At 38.5% G+C, this 24,054-nt stretch overlaps 1 protein-coding gene across 7 annotated transcripts in view; it reads right to left on the reverse strand.

The window, feature by feature from the left end:
- The window catches only part of PATJ (PATJ crumbs cell polarity complex component), a 148,893-nt gene that overhangs the window by 110,600 nt on the left and 14,239 nt on the right, over positions 1 to 24,054 (reverse strand). For 5 of the 7 annotated variants that reach the window (XM_080603110.1, XM_080603112.1, XM_080603115.1 and 2 more), the window contains exons 8-18: positions 23,347 to 23,475; positions 21,641 to 21,853; positions 18,234 to 18,336; positions 16,399 to 16,487; positions 15,174 to 15,312; positions 14,733 to 14,867; positions 8,827 to 8,903; positions 6,019 to 6,075; positions 4,499 to 4,633; positions 1,844 to 2,008; positions 47 to 175 (exon numbers count right to left, since the gene is read on the reverse strand). In XM_080603110.1, the coding sequence (XP_080459236.1) occupies positions 47 to 175; positions 1,844 to 2,008; positions 4,499 to 4,633; positions 6,019 to 6,075; positions 8,827 to 8,903; positions 14,733 to 14,867; positions 15,174 to 15,312; positions 16,399 to 16,487; positions 18,234 to 18,336; positions 21,641 to 21,853; positions 23,347 to 23,475 (1,371 nt within the window). The remainder of the gene's footprint in view (positions 1 to 46; positions 176 to 1,843; positions 2,009 to 4,498; positions 4,634 to 6,018; positions 6,076 to 8,826; positions 8,904 to 14,732; positions 14,868 to 15,173; positions 15,313 to 16,398; positions 16,488 to 18,233; positions 18,337 to 21,640; positions 21,854 to 23,346; positions 23,476 to 24,054) is intronic. The other 2 variants (XM_080603114.1, XM_080603113.1) reach the window with 1 other exon arrangement.

Here is a 24,054-nt window from a genome sequence, read left to right on the forward strand (position 1 = left end):
AAAGGATCAACAGAATTTTTAATATTTAGTGATATAGAAAGTATACCTGATAGTCTAAAATGCTGAATCCTAAGCCATTTTTGTCTTTCTCTAGTTCAATAACCTTCACATCAGGAGACCATAACGCTAATTCCCCTTCTTCTTCTTCAGGATTAATGTCTTCCTCAGGTTTCACCTGAAAAATAAAAACTCTAGTTCAAATACTATGCTTTGGAGTTCTTTACAAGCACTATTAAAAGTTTGATTATTATTAATGGCTCATACATGCCCTAAAATATGACCTTTTATTGAATTACAACTTCTTTGAACACCAAATCCAGTTTTAGATAGCGGTACCTTCTGCAACTTGCTGCCTTGTACACTCCCTTGCTCCTATGCCTACGTGTTCTGAGCACTGGAGCCCAACCTGGCATATGAATACCTACGTATTAGACAAATTAGTCGTAGCAATATTACTAACCTGTTACATGTTGATGAACCTCAGCTGTCCCATTAGATGCATAAAGGAAAAATAAATGTCTTAGCATAAAAGATTTAACCAGTCACAGTCAGCTTATGGAAAGACCAGATGTTAGAGAGATGATCGGACACTTGTGGCAATAAATATGTAGACAAACTCTTAAATTGTAACTATACAAGTAGTATTTAGTATGAAAAAAAAGTTTCTTTTACACCTCATCACAGAAATTGAGAAAGAGGTATAGTTACACAGTTTCACTGTTTAAGGAGAGCTTCATAAACACATCTTCCAAAAAGACATCTTTTTTGTCTAACTTAAAATGCATGTTTTAACTTAAGTGGTATTTTACCAATATAATCTTTACAAACTATCGATGTATGTCACGAGAAAAATGTTACAGCCGTAACTTCATGCATTTAACTTCATTTCTTTGGACAGATATGCCTAGCACACAGAGCACTACTATGAGGCAAAAGGAAGGAATTTCCCCCACACATGCACTCCTTCTTGTTATTTTGTCAAAAGAAAGCAGAAATATTGTGAAACTACTCTATGGAAAACACGACCTCTGTTCATCCAGTATTGCCTTATGGCAAAGATATGCAACTGATAGTCTGCACGTAGAAAATGTTTTTTAACACACATGGTCAAAAAACTGTGACGGATCAAGTTCTGTTTGCAACGAAAACGGCCTTTTACAAAAAAGCATGACACTGTGCACCCTACTCTTCCATGAAACATCCATATTTCATGTTTAACTCTCCTCCCAGAAATCCTAGCTTACGGGAAATTACATCAGAAAAGATGAGAAATCAAGGTGTAAATACTTTTTATAAATAGGAACAACCGTTACAAGTGTCAAGCTTTAGTTTGAGACTTTAAAGCTTCTGCAATGGAAAGAAACATTAAATTTAATATTTTTCCAGTTCTATAAAAAAACTACTCAGAACATGGAAGTAATCAGCTAATGGCGGCAAGGATGTGATTTAGTATATAATTCAAAGCTCTCACTCACCTATTAGGTGAAAGAATGATGAATGGGATGTACACAGTCAGCATGCTAGCTTGGTGATTTACCTACCTTGTATTTATAGTACAATGAAGTTTCTCATCACCAACCTGTATAAACTGCAGTAAAAGTAACACTGCTGCAAACATGAACCATCTTTCACCGAAACACCAGCAGTCACTTACAAGCCCAAAGGTAGCTGTATATGACAACTGAGTACAAAAACGACTTGTATAACTACAAATATATTTTAAGTAATGTTGTTTAAGACTGTTGAAAAGTCTGGATCAAACAACAGAAGGAAAACAGAAACACACTTTCCCAAAACAAAAGTTGTTGTCCTTATACCCAACTGAATGACATGAGAAGTCTACCTTTTGTTCTGGAGGTGAAACTCCCACAACGGGTTCATCCAAAAGAGACTCATTGCCATCATCAAAAAGTCGCCGACAGCAAACCATCGTAAATGGAGGTGGCACTTCTTTCAGAAAAGTGATTGCCTCACGGCGTGACTTTCCATACAGCTGAACTCCATTTACCTGCACAGAAGGGAAAACACACATCCACACTAAGTTATTTAAAAGGATGTCAACCAGATTCTTTTATTAATTTTTTGTGTATTTGTCTTTCCCAACTGCATATGAAAATCTACTTTTACCGAGGAATTACAGCAAAGCTTGCATAGTGTTATTAACACATGCTTCTTAAGTACACATGCATTACTATAAATGTTGAACTTCATCTGCAAGATCTTGTGACTACAGCTACATCATGTCTCTGCTCTCTTCAGCTTCCTACAACTCCTCTTCTGCTCACCACGTTTCCTACTCCAAACCTTTCCTGGTGTTGTAATTTCATTTTCACCTATTTCTCTGATGGGCTTCTTTTTCTTTTTTTCTTTTTAGCATTAGGCTCATTTGTTGGACTTTAAAAAGAGAAATTCAATTTTCCAAATTTCCAAGAAACCACAGATCTCCCTATGCTTTAGATGGGCTCAGTTTTGTGCAAGACCACACAACAATCTCACTTTAGACTTCACTGTTTTTCATATTCTCTTTTTTCCATCTTTTCTTCCTACTTTTTACAGTGTAAATGTAGCTTATACTGCTGAGAAACACGGAGTTCCTCTCCTCCTAAAAGCCAGCTAAGGAGAAAATTCAAAGTGGTGTAGCTCGCCTCCAACATGGTAAGATGAACTGCCACGTTTTTTTCCTGTAAGAATTGCAGCAACTGCTGAGCTATCAGGCTAATCCATTAGTTAATTATTTAAACAGAAGTATCTACGCGTAAGGATTTTTTAATGCATGAGAGTGGCAGTGTGGTGGAAAGTTACCAGCATTTCTCAGCATATTGTGATTGATGGAGAAGAGCTACTGTGCACTCCCAAGCAGACTCGGGGACTCCCATTTCTCCTTTTCAAGCTGCCAGAAATAAGCCTCTAAACACACAAGGTGCCAAATACCCCATTCAGTTACCACAGCCCTGTAGTTACTTGCACTATCAAATAGGAGTCGGTGAAATTTCAACTAGCAAAACTAGGACACAAGGAAGCAATTTACTCCTAAAAAAGAACACCATGAAATTAGCTAAAATTAGAGAAAAAAAGAAAATACCATGCTTTCTATCATAATTCAAACACATCATTAAAAATAATCAGCATTCAACCTTCTGCATATTAAAGAAAATTCCTGTACTGATCACATTTTAATCCCGACTGTATCAGGCCCAGGTAGAGCTGCTTGTTTGGGGAATGTGGCTGTCACTTTTTCCATTGCAAACCCGTACTTAAAGGGATTTATAACTTGGCTGCAAAAACACACTCTGGGCTAAACCTGGCATACATAGCTTTAGCCCTGGAGCACATTTTTATTTTGTTGGTTATTTTTTTTCCAGCTACAGAGTAGAAAAAAATGTATGCTCACTAGGTCTGAACATATCTGTGAACTTAATTGTAAACATACAGTAATAAGTAAAATTGTTTAAAATATCTACAATTAATGTTTCCTAAGTTACTCTGCAGCACTCTTTAGCACATTGCTTTTAGTATACAATTTTTTGTTTAGTGGCCAAGAAATTTAAACAACACTTTCAGCATTCCATTAATCCCTTGCTTCAGGAATCAAGATTTCCTCCATTAAGTGATAACTGAAAAAAATGTTTTAGGTCTTATATCAGTATAAATTTTTGATGTTAAATGGTGAACAACAAGTAAAGGCAATAGAGCAGTGCAGCTACCAAATTAATCTTTCAGAAGGCCTAATTCTGTTCTCATTGATGTCAATTAAATGTTCTTTGCATCCACTAAAAAAACCCTCAAATTCAAAATATTCCACTAAGAGACAGTGTTCAACAGGAAATGTTAATGACTATTTGCAGTCTGAGACGTTGATAGATATACATACACACACAAAACAGATAATATTTTTAATACTATTAATTTCATATTTTTCCTGAGCTGATGGGTCCGGCCTGATTCTGGTAACTTCAAAGCTGTCCCAATACCTCTTTATACATATTTAAACAAAGCGATGTACTACCTTGAACACGATTGTCTTTCAACACTCAACCACCAAGTTATAATGCTTAACAGGAATCATTCTTTCTGAGACTGCTGTAAATTTTTTAGAAGTGACAAATATTAAGAAAGAAATATTAAGAAAGAAATATTAAGAAAGATTACCCACCATGTAGAGTGTAAAAGCTAATGCTAAATTGCTCAAAAGACTGAAGGATCACAGATACAAGTACATTCAATACATTATCTCTACCCTTATGACTCTTGATAATCATATTAAACTCTTCAGAAAAGAGGTCACGGGAAGTCACCATTTTGTCCATAAAGGAGGAATGAAATGGTGAAGAAAACGACTGTGAGACTGCTGCTCTATCTGCTTCCACAATCAACTCTTTAATACAACTATTTCACACACTGCAGACAAACTAAAAAGTAATATGAGCCTTTTAAAGAAGGATTAAAGAATATATTAGAGTTGGTTTTTTTTTATTTATTTTTTTTTTTTTTTTTTTACCTCTAGAAGCTCATCCTCCAGTTGCAGAAGACCAAGTGTTGCAGCAGGACCATCCGAAGCAATTGATGATATGTAATGATGCCCATCAAACGTGTCAAGCTCAACTCCTAATCTCAAAGTGTGGATGGGTAATAGCTGTCAAACAATGAGACAATAAGTATCTGTATCTATCATAATATAAACACGTTCAGGATGCAACAGCTCACCAAATGAAACAAAAAAATGATTAAATCTTCAACTGACATCATCTGTGTTACACCACAAGGGTCTATCATTTCTCTTTGTGAACCATTTGCACAAGTCAAAACAACCGGTCAGTCCTTTGGGGGAAAGGCAATTTGCACTGTACTCTTAAATAATGTTAGCATACTGAAAAACTGCAGGGAAGACAAGTACCGCCTAAAGTCTATCCTACCCAAAAGGTGAGTTTCAACAAAGCTGACAGAAATTCTGTCAGCACCATTTTATACTAGGTCAATAATAACAGGATCAGCTGTCTTGTTCCTTGAGGATCTACACTACTTTTGAGGCAGAAAAAGTATCCATGAAGAGCCCCCTGCAAACATCTAACAGTACTGGCATCCTTATTTCTGCAATGTAAAAATCAATCACTTTGTGTTAGCCTTTTCTCAGTTTTTTTTTCCCCCCCCCTCCAGGAAGCCTCCAATCATGAGTGTCTTTGTGATAGTATTAGGAAGACTAGCATAAAAGTGATGCATTATCCAGAAAAGACAGCAGGAATCATGGCAATCTGGGGAGAGGAGGTAAAGATAATCAGCAGCATCTGCTCCTTCAGGTTAGCAATTTTCTGACTTTTTATTACTGAAGTTGAAACACTGACTCTCCTTCAGTTTCCCCAGTTTATTTCGAATATTCAAGTCAAAGGAGTAAGCCATTGACCCTTGGCATTTCCTCACAACCATGCTTGATTATGAGTTTGTGGCCTTTCTTCACTAAGATATCTCCGTGAGCATACAAATACATCACTTATAAAAATCTGTTTTGTACAACATTAACACACATATCAGGAACGTTTATCAAAAACTTCAGAAGACAGAAATTAATTTCAGCTCTGACCATTCCAACTAAAGGATGCCCCACCCTAAGATAGGATCATTACGGCAAATCCCTCTGCAGGACCACAACACTGTTAAGCAGAGTTATCATCTCTGCTCCATTCTGTAGTGACTTTCAACAATTATTCCATAAATGAATTTTAATACAATTAAGTGCCTGACAATTTGAGTCTTACATGCATACATCCCTTTTATGCCTTTCCTTAAGCTTCATCTTAATTTTCCCTTTTTTTTTTTTAAGGTGCATTTGCCCATTCTATGAAAAAGTATTGGACCGGTCCAGAAAATAAGCAGGACATGGGCAGCCTCTTTCGGAAAAGCAAGAGAGACAGAAAGCTGGAATCTCTCAAAATTTCTGAAATACACAAGTCTGGAATTTTGAATCATGCCTTCCTGGAATTACTCTGCCAACGTATCCCATGAAGGAAATCATGCAAGTCATACCTTTGAGTACTTCTGGAGCTCTGAGTCATCCGTGATGGGCATATCCACATTCACAACCTAAAAATTGTACAGCATAACAATTTTCAACAGCAGGACAATACAGACTTTACCAGAATTATCAATTCTGGACCAAAAAAAAAAAAAGGCAAAATAAGCTGTATTTAAACAGTCATTGATGCAAAATAATTTTAAATAAGTGTCAGATAAGTTTTTTAGATGCACAAAAGTTAACATCTAGGAATGTTGTGATTACGCCCTATTAGCAGACTCCAACATTATCCTATTCTTGAAATCTGAACGACAATTTTAGTCAAGTCCAGTAATCTTGTATAAGCACAAAATGCCATTATGTTTGACACAAATACCCACAGCAACTTGCCGATCAGAATTTTAAAAGTATAATAGCTAAAGTTATTACTTCAGGCTACAGTACAGCCATCTAACATCTAGACTAAACCACAATCTCTTGCAGCATGTTTCTAACATGGCTTGAAATACATGAGTTTAATTACCAAATTTGAATGGAAAATGGATCATTTAGAACAGGGACAAGAAATCCCTTCAGTATACCTTTAGTTTATTTATTTGAACAAAATAACCATAACATTTACCACCAATTTTCTTGTAATGCTCTTCCTTCACAGAATTTATCTGTAACCTTAGAAGGTTATTTATTCAAATTTAAATTGTAATAAGATGAAATCTATAGTGATCCATGGCCCAAGGTTGGAGCTTGGGACACTGAAATGGAGCATGTCTGGGAGGATTGCTACACTTGTTAGAACTGGAAACATATATAGCCTTGCAAAAATCAGGTAACTGTTTTCCTTCAGGCTCCTGTTGAAATTTCTAGTTTAACAAAGTATCTACAAAACAATGTTAAGTCTCGGCTTTTTCTTTCAGTTTAACTTTAAACAAGGCTCCCAGCATCTTGTTTTCCAGTACCTAGGGTGTTTTTCCCAGCAGACAGAATCCATTTGGTGTCCGTTCAGTTGTAACTAAATGAATCTATGACTGATAACTCCTCAGCTTGACTCTTCACGGTTAGGTACTTGGCAACAAATACCACACAGCCATAAATCCCCACACAGGCTCCTAGGGCCTCCTTCCATTTCAGCAGGATCTCAGTTTCATTCCCTGAGTTGGTGCCACAGAGGATCGGAAACACGGAGGCCGCGAGTGACACTAAATCCTCTCGTCAAACAACTGGGGAATACTGGGGAGAAGGACTCCAACTTGCGGTCACCTTCAGGGGAGGTTCAGGGAGCTGAGAGTAGGGGCGAAGCAGTGTGAACAGGGGCTGAGCAGGCTGAACTCAAGCTAAACACCGTTACGAACACAGCCAAGCACGACCAGAGGGAGGCTCATATAACAAAAACCAGAAGAACCAAAAACCGACTTTCCAACCAGGCTGCCATAACAGTTTCCTTCTATTATTTAACAGGCCCAACTATTAACATTTTAACAACCATTAACATTAAATGGCCTCAACTCCTGCCAGGGGAGGTCCAGAATGGATATTAGCAAGCGTTTCTTCACAGACAGGGTGGTTAGGGGCTGGAACAGGTTGCCCGGGGAAGCGGTAGAGACACGGACCCTGGAGGGATTTAAGAGGGGCATGGAGGTGGCTCCTCAGGGCCACGGTGTCACAGCAGACTTGGCAGCGTCCGGGTGATAGCTGAACTTGAGCTACAGGGTCTTTTCCAACAGAAACGATGCTATGATTCTCACTCCTGCCATTTCACTGGCGGCAGCTCAAGAAGAATTAGAAACAGACAGTTTCACACACTAAGCAGGTTTGCGTCCTCTGTGGGAAGCACGATAGCTCTAAGGGAAGAAATATCAGACTCTTGAAATGCAAGGATGGGAATATCAAGCAACTGAAGTGGGCAGCCAAACAGATTTATTACATCATGTACATAATCTTATACGAACTTCAGATCTTAAAGGAGTGCTAATGGAAAGAAGAGAAGCAAGTTTCTCAAGACAATTCTTAAAGCTCCTTTAAATCTTCCAGCGAGCAATTGGAATGATGGCTACTCCAAGTAGTAAAAATAAGTGTCTCTAAATCAATTGGACAAGCCATGCAAAGGCAAACAGGGCATGTTGGTGGTGGCAGTGAGAATTTCTTAAGGCTTCAGAAAGAGCATTGTCTGCAGACTTCTATCTGTACTCCCTGACTAACGCAGCCCTGAAAAGCAGTACTGAATTACAATTTCAGTCAACTCCTTATGACAGTTCATCAAAATAATCTTTTGCTTGGCAATCATTTAATACGAGGTGAAGAAATATCTAATAGGCACTGGCACCATAAAGTTACACTACCTTGAATTACTTCCTATTTTCCCAGTATGTTTGAAAATCATTCTTTCATTCTTCTAATAAAATCGTAAGATTCTTCATGAAACATGGGAGCTCTGTTCTGAGCCTTTTTTTTCCCAGTGCACAATAAAACAAACAGATCATAAATGAAATCACAAAAAGAACACATCTTTTAAGTGGCTGCTGTGATGTAGATTTAAAAGGACAGCTGATTTTTTTATACCCCTGTTTCTGTCTAGTTTCTATGTAACAACAGTATCCATATAAACAGATTTTAAAAATATATTAATTTTACAATTTCTGTATTTCAGCCTTGATGTTAATGGAAGCAAAATTTGATGTTACTGATCTGTTCCAAACACTGAGCTGTTCTATAAACAGCCTGTAATGATAAGCTCACAGATGTGTAATTAAAAAAAAAAAAAAAAAGAAAAAACACAAAAAAGCAACACATACATGAGTGTAGTTCATTGAAAGATAACATACCATAACTTCATATTCAGGTCCCAGCAGGTTTTCCCACTTGGATTTCAGCTCATATGCTGGAGGAAATGGGACTCTTCCTAAATATGAAAGCAAGTATTAAATTTACAAGCACATTTTACATTCAGAAGTACATTTGCTTCTAAATACTTCAATAAAAATTCAGTGTAAATAAAAGATTACAGGGAATAATCACAAAAAGGAAATTGCATTAAGCTGAGTCTATCAGTGCAAATCAAAAATGACGCTCTTAGGAAAACAATGCAAAATGTCAGCTAGTGCTAAAGTGTGATTTATTCAACTGAGTGGCAGAAGAGGTGATGCTTGCGTTGATGAGATGTGAGTTCTGTACCATATAGTACTGTAAATAAATCATTCTTTCAGGCTGCAAAATAAATTTCACACAACTGCATAATTTGTTGCTACAGAACTGCTTGCCACCCCAAGGGAGCATTATCTCCCACCAAAACGAAGCCCCTTAAGAAGTAAAACACCTGACAAGATACTGCTGGTATCAAGGAGCTGCGTAAGCACAATGCAGTCATACACTTTATTTATACATTTGGCAGGTATGTCTAGTTTAATTAGGCCAGTAAGTAACATGAGCTTTAATATAAGCTCCAGTTCTAAACCAGTCTTCCGTGGGAACTTGGCTATCTTGACATTTATATCTTTTCAGCTTTCTTACTTATGCAACCAAGGCAGTATTACATTCATGTAAGACAATTTGACAGAGCTAGACAGCAGAAAATGACTGGCTGCCCTGCATTTGACCTCATCCAGAAGCTCAGCACACATATAAAGTTCCACGCTGAAGCAATGTTTAACTGGTAAGAATCAAACTTTAAAACAAATTCCAGCTAGCAGCCACTGCAGCAGCAACTGGGGTCTGAATTACTGAAAACTGTTTTTTTTTTTCTTTCCCCCCGAATGGCTGTAATAGTTTGTCAGATGTCTAGACGAGGCACAGACCACTCAGTATTGCCGATGTGTCACTGAAATTTCGGATTTAAATCACCACCTCACATTTTGCACACAAACTAGCAAGCAAAATACCTCGGGGGGGATTCTGAAGACACCAAGAAGCTCAGAGCCTACCCACAAGGAAAAGCCAAGACAAACGGGATGCCTAACTGCCTTTGCTTTCAACACCTTCATAGATTGCAAAGATAAAACACGTGAGCTTTGCAATAGAATCCTCATTACATCATTTTATAACTTTGAAGTTTTCCACTCATTAAAAATAAGGATTTAAGTTAACTTATACAACATAATTATATCTCTTCCATCACTTTGTCATGCCAGATAGGCAAATTCTGTTTGATCTGTGCTGAGAAACTACTTTGCAAAGAGCCTAACAAGTCAGATTTCTCTTGGAAATATCCAGTGCACCTTTAAACATTAGGCTCAAGGAGATTCAGATATCCAAGATTTCCAGCAATTCAAATAACTATTTGCTGTCACCAAAACCAAAGCCCACCAATAATAAAACCTTGGGCTTTTAAATACTAACCACAGTTCTCTTTGAGATAAATTATCTTCTTTAAAAAGGAAATGACGAGCTGTCCTGAAATTCTGGGCTGTGACTTGAGGCTTTTTCCTCCATTTGAATTTAATTGAAGTTTCTAAAGGGAAGTCATCTTTGTGAGCTGTTACCAAGCACAGGCTGATCACTATCTTTACTTCCCAACTGTAGCAAAGACTGAGCACCAGCACATCTTTCTACTCCTTCTATTTGCAAAAATACATAGGGACAAATCTTTTTTTGCTCTTACAAAGCTATCACATGGACACACAGCACCTAAGCACCTGCAGTCCCCTGTGTAGTCAGATATGGATTTTCAGGTTCACCAGCAGTAATGAACCTTAGGGTCAGGCTCACAGTTCAGTTCAACAACTGTAAGCTGTGTTCAACTGGCTGAATACAGATTTCTCTGTCACTTCCTAAACACGATACCAAAATCTACGGGTTGTTCAGAGCAGCTGTTGATGCACGTCCCCATCTGAAGTTTCCCCTTTTCTTTCTTTCAAACACACTCTGAAGCCTTTGCTTGTAACTTCCTCTGAACTGTGTAACGTTGGATGAAGGAACTTGGATTAGATATATTTAATTTCAATGGTATCACCCAAGTCACTTCAAATGCTCCTTTTTCCCCCCAAACAGCTTTTTCCACATGGCAGTTAGTAGCAAGTTGCTTTTTTAGTCCCTCATCCAGCTGGATTTCTCATGACCTGAGATATGTACTTCTTCTGGAATGTATAAGGCTTCAAAAATTAAAACGCTTCCCAGAGACAGCTTTCATTCGCAACAACTTTCAACATAATTACAGTCCTGTCCCTCTGCCTGCACTTCCATACGGTTTTTCCCTTCTTGTTAGATAGTGTCAAGAATAAAACATAAGCGTATTGTAAAAATCATCTTTCCTGGTCAAAATTCCTGGCATCTTCAAAACTGGAATATTTTCTTCTCGCAATCTCTTCCAGATTTCACGAACTCACAAGGGTGTGTCCTGTGCTCTACCACCCTTCACTAATGCATCGCCTTTATCTTCCCTACCGTTGGACGTTTTTCTCCAGACATCTTTAAGCTCTTGGCTAGCATCATCATATCTTCTGGTTTTGAGTACTGCTGCAAGGCAAAGGGAAGTAGTTCTGCCCAGTCTGCAGTCTTGCAGATGCAGCTGTTAAGTTAATTGCCTGTAGTCCGCTAGCAGAAAGTTTCAGGCCTCATGCACACTGCATCCTAAACCATGTTGCCTTTGTAACAGCACTGTTTAATCATGGTTTTGCCTGGCCAGAATTACTATTTAATACCTCTCCAGGAAACACAATTTAATAAGAATTTCACACAACTGGGCTTAAAAGGAAGTAATACATATTTTTATAAAACATACCTTTTACATTAAACTTTTAAAAGCATTTCCAGAGTTTAGTCAGAGCCTTAAATTAGCAGTATTTACTTTAGCACCACTATAATGAAGTGTCCATCACCATGTCCAAAATAAGCACCTATCTTTGGAATTTAAACTTGGCCACTATATTCTACTCGGAGGTGAAATCTTATACATCGTATTTCAGTATGAATAAAATTTGCAACTAAGTATTTCAACCTTTTAACAAAGATATACACACACCTATTTTATAGCTGCAAAAAGCTTTTGCAGTACTTTGTTACTTTAAGGGTTTTTTCCCCTATGAAAAATCAGTTTAATCAAACGATACTCGCTTATTGTTTCATTAAAGGCCACTGATTCCTTACTCGGTTTGAAAACCATGCCCATTTCATTTCCTGTAGGTCCAAGGAGGACCAGCACTACCAGATGGTATCAAGGGCAATATCCAACTGCAAACCAACGGTATCTGCAGCATTTAAGTGTTGGTATCCCAAGACACATTCTGCATATGAACACCTTAACCTGCATTACCCAGGGTAAGGGGAGCTCGGGCACGCAGGAGAATAGAAAATTCCGTAGTATCCTTGCTACGTGACACACTGGGATGCAGTGCACATACACCACGCTGCCTCTGCAAGCCATCAGCAAGGGCCCAGCCAGGAGCTATGAATTCCAGGCAGCGAAGTCCTTGCCAGACCCGGGTGCATCTGCACCATACTCCAGAGTGCTCCAAGAAAAGGGATTATGAGATTGGCACAATGTTAGAAATAAGGGGGCGCCATGCATATACATATAACTTGGTTACAAATACCTTTAAAAATCAGGGGCTTTGGAGTATTTATGGAGAGGCAATGGATCCGTATCGGATCCATATCAAAAAGTCTGGGTATGCTACGGAAATGGCTCAAAACTACAGTCAGATCCAAGCTGACTATTAGGAGCACAGAGATCACTAACGCATGTCTAGATAACATACCTTGAGACTAAGAGAGTTTGTTAGCTTTAAGCCAGGTAAAAGCAATTTCAGTTCCCCACATAAACTGATCCTGGCATTGATAGACAGTATTTGCACAGCGCGAGGTATTAGGTAACAAATTCCTCCGAAAGTTCTCTTTGCATCAGGGCAGACATCTGCCGCCTGTGACACAAGATAACCCAACCACAAGTCATCAGGAACTGACTACAGAGATACCGCTCACTCCAGTAGAAAAAGAAGACTTTATGCACAGAAAGTTCCCCTGTATTTGAAGCAAGAAAAAGACTGGGTAAGTGACACAGGACAGTGCATTCCTCTTCTAGTCTCTGGCATAGTGAGCCTAAGTCCTCCTGGCTCTTTTGCCCCTAAATACATCCTACTTCTAAGTCCTTAAGTTTTTCCTCCAGTATAAATACAAATCAATATATGCTTTTCCACTCATGCAGCTAAAACAATGCTTTGATAACCTTAAATCTTAGCTACTCAGTCACCTCTGTTTTGGCTTCCTATTTCTGGGAACATGCAGAAGTCACAACAAAGGATGTCTGGTTATAAGGCTTGGACAGAAAAGCAAAACAGAATGGAGCATAGGAACTGCTAACATTTCTCTCATTTCCAGGTTGTCTTTAATACTGACAGATCTTCCACAGTCATAGCAAAATTGTTATTCATTGACAGCCATAATTTAGACTCCTCTATTGCATCTACATATCTAAGAAACAAGGCATAAGGATAATTTATGCTGACTTCAACACAAGCTGTAGAAATTCACCCAGAAGTTCCTGTAGATGAGGCCAGAAATCTGTAGAGGATTTGAAGTATGCCTTCTGGAAAGACCTCCAGCCTTGATTCCCAAGTCAGCTAAAAACCAAAGCAAGCCATGCCTTTGTGATCTGTCGCTACGCCCAACTGCCTTTTACTGCTAAAAACGCATGCCTAATTTCAACACCTATCCGGCCTCCAATTCCAGCTATAAGGTTTTATTATGCCTTTGCCAGACCAGAGATTCTCATCCTCCTACATAGGTAGGTAGTCAAAAACTTCCCAGTTCAGCTAAAAAGGTGGGGACAAGCAAGCCAGAAATTGCATGTCTAGAGACTGAACTCTAGTTTCCAACAGTAGCATGAGAGGAGGCAGAACGCAACAATATCGGTACTACCAGGTAAATCAGTTGGGTCTCAGAATGAGCAGACAGAAAGGAGAGGCTCACTGCCAAGTGGGAAATCTCACAGGAGGTGGACATAACTTGTGCTAGGCTTCCTGCTTCTCCAGCACTCCAGGAAATAGCAGTGACCAGCAGCACTACAAGCAGGGTACGCAAAAAGGAGCGAGGCAGTTATGTGGCACTTGGTACATGGTTGAAACTCATGCTCCTCATGGAAAATGACTTACGAACGGAGATGTCACAAGATGTGATTCCCCATCGCTGCTGCTGCAGTCCTTCAGCAAGCCCTACTCAGTCAAATCTCCTGAGAGATGCTGCTGCAGCCTGGGTCACAGGCAGCAGGAGGCCAGGTCAAGAAGCTCAGGAGGTGGGTTCTGATCAAGTTGCTGCAGTGCCAGAACAGGGAGCAAGTGGGCATCAGAGATGATATACAGGAAACCAAAAGAATATTTTGAAAAGACTCTGCAGAGGTGGAAGCCAAAGACCTGCGAGGGCTAGAAGGAAGATACGACTGAGGCAATACTGAATCACAAAGCAAATGTGAATTCCCAAGAGGGTAGAAGCTGACTCTGACTTCTGGCAGAAGGAGAAATGCTTCTTTGCCATGCTGTTCACCTTGTAATTTGGTTCAGGGGCCTGACGACAGAAAATTGCAGGCAGAACACCTCACGTCAGCAGAGAGGGACAAGGAATAGAAAGAATTGGTGAACTGGAGGAAGTCAGCTCTGCAGAGCTGATGAGATTCATTCCAGAGTACCGAAAGGGCTCCAACACCACTGCATATAATCTTGCAAATGTATATGTATATAAATACACACTGGATTAAAGGCAATTCCAAAGAATCAGGAGAGATGCTGCAAGATATTCTATCCACCTGATTTATGTAGGCTCTGCTTCTTTTCAGTCTGAAAATTATCCTTCTGTTTTTGGATTTCCTCATTCTTACTGTCCACACTAGTTTCAGTCCCTACAGCTCCAGGGCATACTAAGGCTGGAACAGTTGGCTGCACTGTGAAAATAGATGGGAAAAAATAAATCAGACAGATGTTGCAAAATATAGGAAGTAGTAACACCACCTCACTAACTGCTTTTTTGTTTGCTTGTTTTGGCTACGCAAGAGTTTGGCACGCAGTTTTCCAGCAGCCCTCATTTCTCTCTCATTCCTCCTGAAGTGTCATCTTCTACAGCATGCCCTTATGAAATCTAGGATCACGTGAAATTTAGCCCTAATTATTAAATCAGGTCATTGTAAATGGAGCACAAAATAAAATTTATTACTGAAAAACCGAAGGGGTGGCTAAAAAATGAGAATTACCTTTATCTGAGCATCTTTCTGAAGAAATGGTAGAAGAAGGTTTCCTTCTAAGCAAGGTAAGGCGTACAACCTGTCCTGTGTTACGCAATGCCTCCACCACTTCTTGGTTGGTATAATCTTGTATATTAACTCCATCAACCTAAATCATATCATATAACAGTAATCGTGTTACATTCCTATGCTGTACCATACACCATAAGCAATGTCCACATTTTGTGCAGGAGTTATAAGGCTATTCACCCAAGATGTTAGTATTTGCAAAACAATCTTATTAAAATCTGTTACATTTCAATAATCAGATAAAATTTTCAAAATGCATTTTAAAAGGAAACAACAGTCACTTCTTCTGTGTTCATGGGCCATCAATAGAAAAGTAAAAAAGTGAACAGGCTAATTCTTAAATTAATTCGGATGTTTTAATTTACACCCAAAATAATCTGTTTACCCACGCCGCTAGATCATACATCAATAGGGGTTTCTCCTGCAAAGCTGCAGATAAAAGCAGAAGGTTTTATCAAATTTTGCTCTCATAAAGGTGAAGCTGACTTTGGAAGGTCCAGCATAGCGCCTATGATTTTAAACTACTTTTTACGTTATCTCTGTATTATTTCTTAAAACAACAAGATGGTGCGGTGCATTCCTGTTTGTACTGTGAATGCAAAATTGGCCGTTATTCAATTCATTCCTATTCAAAGGTTTTAATTTTTCTACATATAATGCTTGGGTTTTGAAACCTAAATTGTGACTATTAATATTTTGATTGTATCCACACTATGCTACGCTCTAATTAAGGACCATAAACAGCCTGCCACATCTTGCAAAATCTTAACCACCCTCAAGTCCCACTGAATTCAATAGAAGCTAATGCTTCTCTTCTTTACTTTAGGCCAAAAGCCAAGATTCTCCACTCAAACATTTTAATCCAAATGCTTGCCTCTTTCATAGTTAACTACTGTTTAATACTTCTTTGAACAGAAAAAACAGTATTTTAACCAAAACCAAAAAAGTGACTCATTTCTATAATAATTCAAATAGAACTCTTCAAGATTTTTCATCTATTCTACCTAAACAAATATGAATGACCAAATTCTGTCCTCTGCAAAGCGGAGGAAGTTTAATTAATTTTAGAAAGTCTTTACTAAGTTGTTCTTCTAATACTGAGACATGTAATGAACTATCAGTTCCACAATACATAAGCAGAATGTTTACAGCACCTATTACTTACCGCAACAATTTTGTCATGAACGTGAATTTGGCCGTTGTGGTCAGCAGCACTACCAGGAATTATGTTTTTCACAAAAATCCCTGAAGGTTCTGTTGCGGGTGGAAATGGAGAAGAGAAACAAGTCACTAAGCTAACCTGTTCCTTTTCTAATTAAGTTTTTTTTTTTACTTTCAGCATTTTCCACACACTTTTGTCCACAGTTATGATCCTGCAAACAACTGACATTTGCATGTTACTACTTTACACAGCTTGACACAGAATAACTGAGGATCTTTGATGGGAAAAAAACCAGCACCGGTACCAGCACCAATAATACATTGACCTCAGTAGTTTTTCTTTAAAGGGGCTCACAAAAGGCCACCTCCTCCATGGATTCATACTTGTGCTTACAAAGCTTGAAGCCACTATCACCTGAATTCCATGCTGCATTTGACTTCAACAGGACTACCTAAGCTAAAAGTAAAGTACGTGCTTAAGTACTTTGATCAACACTTCAATCATCCTCTTCTAGCTAAAGAATTTAGTCTTTAAATCTTAATGAAAAAGGATTTAAAAAAAAAAAAAAAGAGAAACATGGCAATCAGGAAAGCTGTCCTTTGTCATGTTTGAAGTTTGATTATTAATTATAACTTCTAAGTAGGAAATAAAAAAAACAGTAAAAACAATCATCAGTTGAAACAGTAACCCTTCCCTTCCACCATCAGCACCACCACTCCCCTCCCCATCCCCAAATAAATAACAGTGATCTTTAATCCTAGCGAATCTTGACACTTCATCCATCCTTTTGGGAACACTGAACACTCAGACACCTGCCCAGCATGGTTTGTCCGTGCTCAGGAAGCTCCTCTGCTGGTGCTCCAAGGCCACCTTTTCTCCTTGCCTCACACATGCACCTCCCTGACCTACTTCCCAGTTCTCACCACACCAAGATTCCTGAGTGGCAAGCCAACAGGATCTCCTGGGAATTAAGAGGGCAGCAACGCAACCCCAGCTGTGTCGCATTCCCAGGATACCTTCTTGAGTCCCATGAGGAAGGGGAAGGAAGAAAAAGCAACACTCCTTCGTGTTAAACCAGACATTAGTGAGTCAATTCTGAAGATACTATCATTTGTGGAACCAGTAATGGAAAGATGAGTGAACAGCTCTAATTTAAAGTGGATTTACAAAAAAAAAAAAATAATAATTCCACGTTCCAATATCCTAGCACAGGTATTTTCATCTGTTCCCTGAGTTTAGAGACTGGAGCAGTCATCCACCAAAGAGAGGTAAATCACCTTGTGAAGGCGGCATACACATCACACACATCTGAGATTCTCTGCATCTGCCTGGCAGAGGGATGGACTATTTAATCTGATTGATCATTTCCATCCTAGCACCTACAATTCATTAAATAAATGAAAGTGCATATTGAGCTATTTTGTAACGAAGCCATTTGAAACTGGATGCAAACCGGGGACATGATACACTGGTTTTGATATTCTTCTTAAAGTGTTCCATCTGAATTATGTTATGTACCACAGGGCAAAATAAGGAACGGTGTAGGCAGGAACCTGACTACGTTAGTGTCTGTACGTGCAAGAACTACCTGGTACAGTTTAATGTCTTGCACAACCACAGCACAAGTATGTAAAATTCACATTTTACATGTGAGAATCATTTTATAACGTAATTACAACTCTTTAAAAATGTTTTGAGGATCAATTTCACTTTGAAGCAAGTTCTTCAAAAATCTTCTGAGTTTGTAGGTTATACTGTGCTCTCTGTTTTCTCTGTAGCGAAAAAAGAGTATTTGAAAAGCCTCTGTCCTGGGCTTGACTAAATCCCACAGAACTCACCTACATCACATGTGCCAGCATATCCAACAATTGTTATCCCCAGGCTTTGCCCATTCTTTTTTATAAGTTCAACATCATAGGTCTCAAAAAGGTTGGCATTATCCTATAAATAAAACGCAAGACAATTAAAATATATATATCTCTCATCATTTCTTGGTACCACTACAATATTGCAGGTTAAGATCTTTGTAAGTAAGCAGTGGTTTCAATTTTCCTATTTCAGAAGGCATCAAATTTGCGAAGGAGATGCATCTGAGATTTTCTGAAAATATGGTGTCATCCAAAGTCATCATTCGCTTTCAAAATTCTTGGCTACTATTTTCTCCACATAACTGTCAGAGGTATCATACTCATATTTCATGGAAAACAAAAGTTTTTATTAGGCTGCTCAGGGGCCATTTCCCCTTGGATTCCACTGCCATTTGGTAACAACATACTTCCCAGCCAATCCCAAAAGACAACAGATCCTGAGTGCCCTCCGAATTTCACCTCTCCCTTTCATGTTTTAGTCCAGATAAACAGCATCATGAATCCACTTGCCCACGCTGCTCCTGCTGGACAGTTAAGAAGCCAGAAAACGGGTATAAATACACAGGCTTATCACATCGCACTTTCCTGTCAGAAAAAGTGATGCTCGTCTCTCCTTGTCGTTGCCTACTAAGGAAGCGAGGGGCAGCAGGAAAGGGATCTCAAAGCAGACAGGTTTGATGTCCTGACACGAAGGAACTCACGTGTATACGCAGCAGTCACATTTCTACCGCAGCAGCAGCAGCCGCCGCCTACTTAAGTGCAAATATGTGAGACCACGTAGGTGCCTGAGCTTATTCATGGTTTTTATGCTACTTCCTAAACCACAAAACCATACCAGAAGTCAATCTTGCACACATCAGTTTAACAAGTTTGATTTGATCTTACTCCAATTTGAACACCACCAAACTGCAAAGAGCACTAGAAGCCTCCAACTACCTAAAGGAAATGAGAAGCAAAATATTCATTTGCATTCACTGAAAATTATTTTAAAGACCTAACTGAAGAGAATATTAATTTGTAACTGCTTTGTTGTTGAACTGATGAGAAGACTTCTCATAAAAAGAGAAGCACATAACATGATCTGTTCTCTGAACACTCTGCTTACTGCAGTTACCAAAAAAACCCTAAGAGGCACTACCTACGATTAGAATGTGATTTGGTCTTACAGTAGAGAAGGGTATGGAGAAAGCCCCCTCCAGAGCTGGCTTAAGTCCTACTCTTCACTGACAAGTGAAAATCAAAACTGCAGGACAGCATTCAAACAGGAAGAAGCCACACCAAAGACACTGGTGATACCAAAGAGAAAAATAATCAAGCGCATAGATCTGGGATTGCACGTGACAAATTAAAATACATAAAACTGTTTGTTTTCAAGTACTAGTTACAGTGCAATGGGACCAAAAATAAGGAGATGATCATAGTGAGGTCTGTTAAAGTGATGAAGTCAATAGGGACAGTACCATTGCTAACAACAAAAAATGGACCTGGAAATCAGAAACCATTTCTTAAGAGAACGAACAAAATAAACTTAATCAAATACTTGCCAAATGTCAGCTCTGGAAGGACCTATGTTAAAAGTAGGCCAAAGTTACAGTTGCACGTATTTCACCTTTCACTGAAGTTAATAAACTGCTATCTCCTTTCTTATCACACACACCTTCACTAGCCAACTTATTAACTGCTTTCCAACTCTCTTGCTCCATAAGACACTGATGGGGATGAAGATAAGTTTTGGTGCTCTGTCCCTTATCTTTAGGAGAGGGAATCAAATCAGCAAATGAGCCTACAGCAACATCTGAAATGGAACTAGAGTCTTGAGAGTCCTGCTGTTTTGGCAATCAGAAGTCCTTCATGGTCATTGCTCTGGTGCTACAGAAATTTTCCCTAACTCACGTTACTGGCAGAACACAAAACATCGAAGTGTAATCTGGAAAATCAAAGTGCAGAGTGGTAAATACAATCAGCTCCGGTAGGCTGCTAATATTGCCTTCAGTATCTTTGAGAATATAGATAACAGTTTTCTCCTACCCATGCACAGACATTAGTAGTTTCAGTTACTCTCTCCTGCAGGAGACTTAAAGGAAATCAAATTTTAATATAGAACTAGGGAAAAAAAAAGCACAACATATCATGTATTAAAAAAAGCCTTTCTTCTGGTTTGTAAAACAGAAATGGAAAATCTTTTCTATTTCAAAGCTCACAGCTAGTGAAAGTACTCAGAAACAAGAGAGAAATTAGATTATAGGAGAAAGTTCTATTGTGAATTAACAGAAACTGAAAGGTAGACCATGAAAATCATCAGTAAATTAATAAATACGTTCAGATTATTAAACAAGCCCACTTCTAAGACTCTGACCTTAAATTATGTAGATTACCTCTCTTTCATTTCTCTGCCACTCAAGTTTCCTACTACACTTCTGATAAGTTTGAGAAGGACCCAAATACTTTCACGACAGCTTCAGCCACAACAGTGTATCAGAGATGCAAGACGTGCTCTTCCCAAAGCTGATGGCTGCCTTTGCAGTGACTGCCCAGTAAGCAAGAAGGTGAATTTGTGACAATGACTGCTAGTCTGACATTTAAAGATGGTGTTTAAAAAAAAAAAAAAAAAGCAGCTCTCTTCACTCATATTCAAGAGACTAGATAAGAAAGAAAAGGCTACTCAGATTCTACACCTAAATCTAAGCAGCACAGTAGTAGCAGATGGCGCACAAGCACAGCTTTGTTTATGTTTCAAGACCTACTGTACACTTAGTGTAGCATTTGTTGATTTTAATTACTCAAAACTGAAAAGAATGACTTCAAAAACAAGAGACTTTGATATGACCATGTTAAGATTTGCTAAAACAAGTTTCAAAATTTTTAGATATATTTCCTATCACAGACAGTAGTGTAGACTATGAAAACATTACACTTATGTTTCATAAAAAGATGATAGTGCTGAATAATTCTGGTTTGGCCATGGCACTCTGGATTTCAGACTAGGGAAATTCATATTCAGGTTTTAAATCCACTTACAAATGATTGATTAGCAAAAATGTAACGAGCTAAGAAGGAGAACTAGAAGTGCCATTTATCGATAATGGTCATGGTCTTTGTAATTAAATCAGCCACTTTGAAATAAATTCCATAAAGCTGGTCATTCTGATCCCAAGATTATAGGTATTAACAACATATAAGAAAAAGGGGAAAATTAGAGAAAGCAGGCCTAAAATAATGATCACTTAAATACACACATATGATATCTGGGAAATCAAAAGAGGAGAAGCATGAGTGTCTTCACACCTGTAAGTGCCAAGCTTGCTCTTTTCTCCTCCCTTCTAATCACAAGCCACAAACATACTTAAAATCGCCATAAGTAAACATCAGATACTTACGTTTCCATTCTGAAAGGGAGGTAACGTACTAACGGGCCAGCTCACAGGAGCTGGCGGACTGTCCGTAATTTCACACTTGGGGTCTCTTGCAACTATCATCCTAACAGAATTCCCACAGTTTCTCAGCACTTGTGCAACTTGTTCGCTGGTCATTCCCTGCACGTTGGTCCCTCCAATCTGTAAGATGTGATCTCCCGTTCGGAGCCTCCCATCCTTGAAACACAAATAACATTGTAAAAAAAAAATTTTCCAGGCTGTAAATAAAATCTTTTCCATTACAAAACTGAAAATGGCTGGTATTTTCCTGACAGCCAACGCGGGAGGATACTGTAAAATTGACCACTACCACAACATAGTAAATAAGTGTTCACATAATTAAACACTGTTCTTTCCACAGTAGTAAACAGTGATAAATCAGCCTTTCCAAAACTAAGATACACAGGCGGAAAAGCACTGTTCCTAAGAAACTGGTTACTTTTCTCATTCAGTAGAAAATAAAGGACATCATTTTAGAATCTCGTGGGCTGTTATGTACTGAATTTTCACAGAATAATCCACATAGAACAGGGATTAGAACAAAAATCACAGCACTTTGATTTAGGACTACTTAGTTTCCCGGAATACTTCTATATTAACCTGGCAATTGCTTTCTTATATGCCTAGCTCCAACTCCGAGAAACTCCACTGAAGGTAACAAGACTCCACACACACAAACCATTTTTAACCTGATAATTATAATTCATGGTCTACATCACCATTTCTAATATAAGCTAGCATTCATAGGACCAAATCTTCAGCTGGTATTGATCAGCACAGTCCTACCACCTTAGGTGCACTGATTTATACAGCAATCACAGTGGAATTATTCCCAGGACTGACTCAAACTCATTTACAAATTCATCCATTTTAACATATATATGCCCTCATTATTTCACATGTTCTTAATGATGTCTCATTCAGCTAAGAATGATGTGGTGAGTTCTTAACTTATATGCTTCATTTGTAGCCAAGACACTTTATTCCTTACAGCAAAACAGGTGTTACACAATAATTAAAAAATACTCATTTACACATGACAGGTTCAGAGGGGGGCAGTCAAGCAAGAGCCAACATTTTCCATTAAAGCTCTCTGAATCTCCAGTTCTTATTTCCATCCTTCACTAGAGGAAGTACCTTAGCCTGTCTCTTTTGTATGTTACTGGATCTTGTCTGCATGGGTTCCAGACCTCAGATGCAGTAACTTGTTACGACCAAATTCACATTAAAAATCCAAACCCTGCATGCAATTGCGTGTGCTCTGCTCCTGAAACGTAGCAGCAATGAAACATAGTGATGATTCTTTAAAGAGCAGCAGGCAAGTTGCAAACAGAACATGCACAACTTTAAAGGATATCAGAAACTTCAAAAAGTCTTGCTGAAAGTATCAGAAGGGCTGAATATTAAGTTCCACAACTTTTCAAAATTTCTGCATGTTCAACAACGTTCTAAAAGCCAAAGTGTCTGAGAAACAACTTAATTCGTATCAGGTGCTGACTTTTTCCTCAATCATACCTTCAACATATTTATTTATAAAGTACACATTGGCATTCAGACTTTGATGCTATCGGCTTCCTTTTGTTTAAGTATATTAGTTTATTTTAAGACTGTCAAAAGCAGTTAATTATACTTTACAATCAAACAAGAAGTGACATAATATAACAAATTACCCGATCTGCTAATCCCCCAGGAACAATCGTTCTTACAACTACACCACTCATCTTTCCTCCTACAATTCCAAAGCCTAATCCCGAGCCATCGTTAATCAGCTCAACGTCTTCAACGTGGCCCCAGTGAATCTGCAATTAATAAAAACAGGAGGTTTTAATTTCAGTCCATCTTTAATGTTTCTCACTTTCACCTGTACCAGGAATGACAAGAATTAATCAGTGCAAGTTTTTCTCTCTCTCTGCCACATATTAGAGATCTGGTGGATTTTGTTCCATCAACTTCATTTCCTTATAAATACTCAGTGGGATTTCTCATCTGTTTTCAAACATACATTTTGTCTTTTACTTTCATAACAGGATACTAGGAAAAGCTTGACTAACAAAAAGAGATTTTAAGATTTTCTTGCCAAAATGAAAACTATCCTTCTAGTTTTTCAGAAATCAAGACTAAGGCAAACAACAGAGAAAAACAGCCAGGAAGCTTGCACTGGCCTAGTTTTCACTTAGCATTGCCCAAATTCTTCTATCTGTTATGTCACTTACACACTCTAAACACCACCAGTACATGCTGAATTAATAGCGCAGTATAAAATTTTGCCATACTGAATTGGAAGCATGTTTCTAAGCTACACTGTACTATGACCTTATGTTCTACAAGACAATCTGAAAATAACAAAGCTGTTAAGTAACCCAAACCCAGCCAATGTT

This window comes from Anser brachyrhynchus, assembly GCF_964034855.1.
Source record: "Anser brachyrhynchus genome assembly, chromosome: 8".
Lineage (NCBI taxonomy): Eukaryota > Metazoa > Chordata > Aves > Anseriformes > Anatidae > Anser > Anser brachyrhynchus.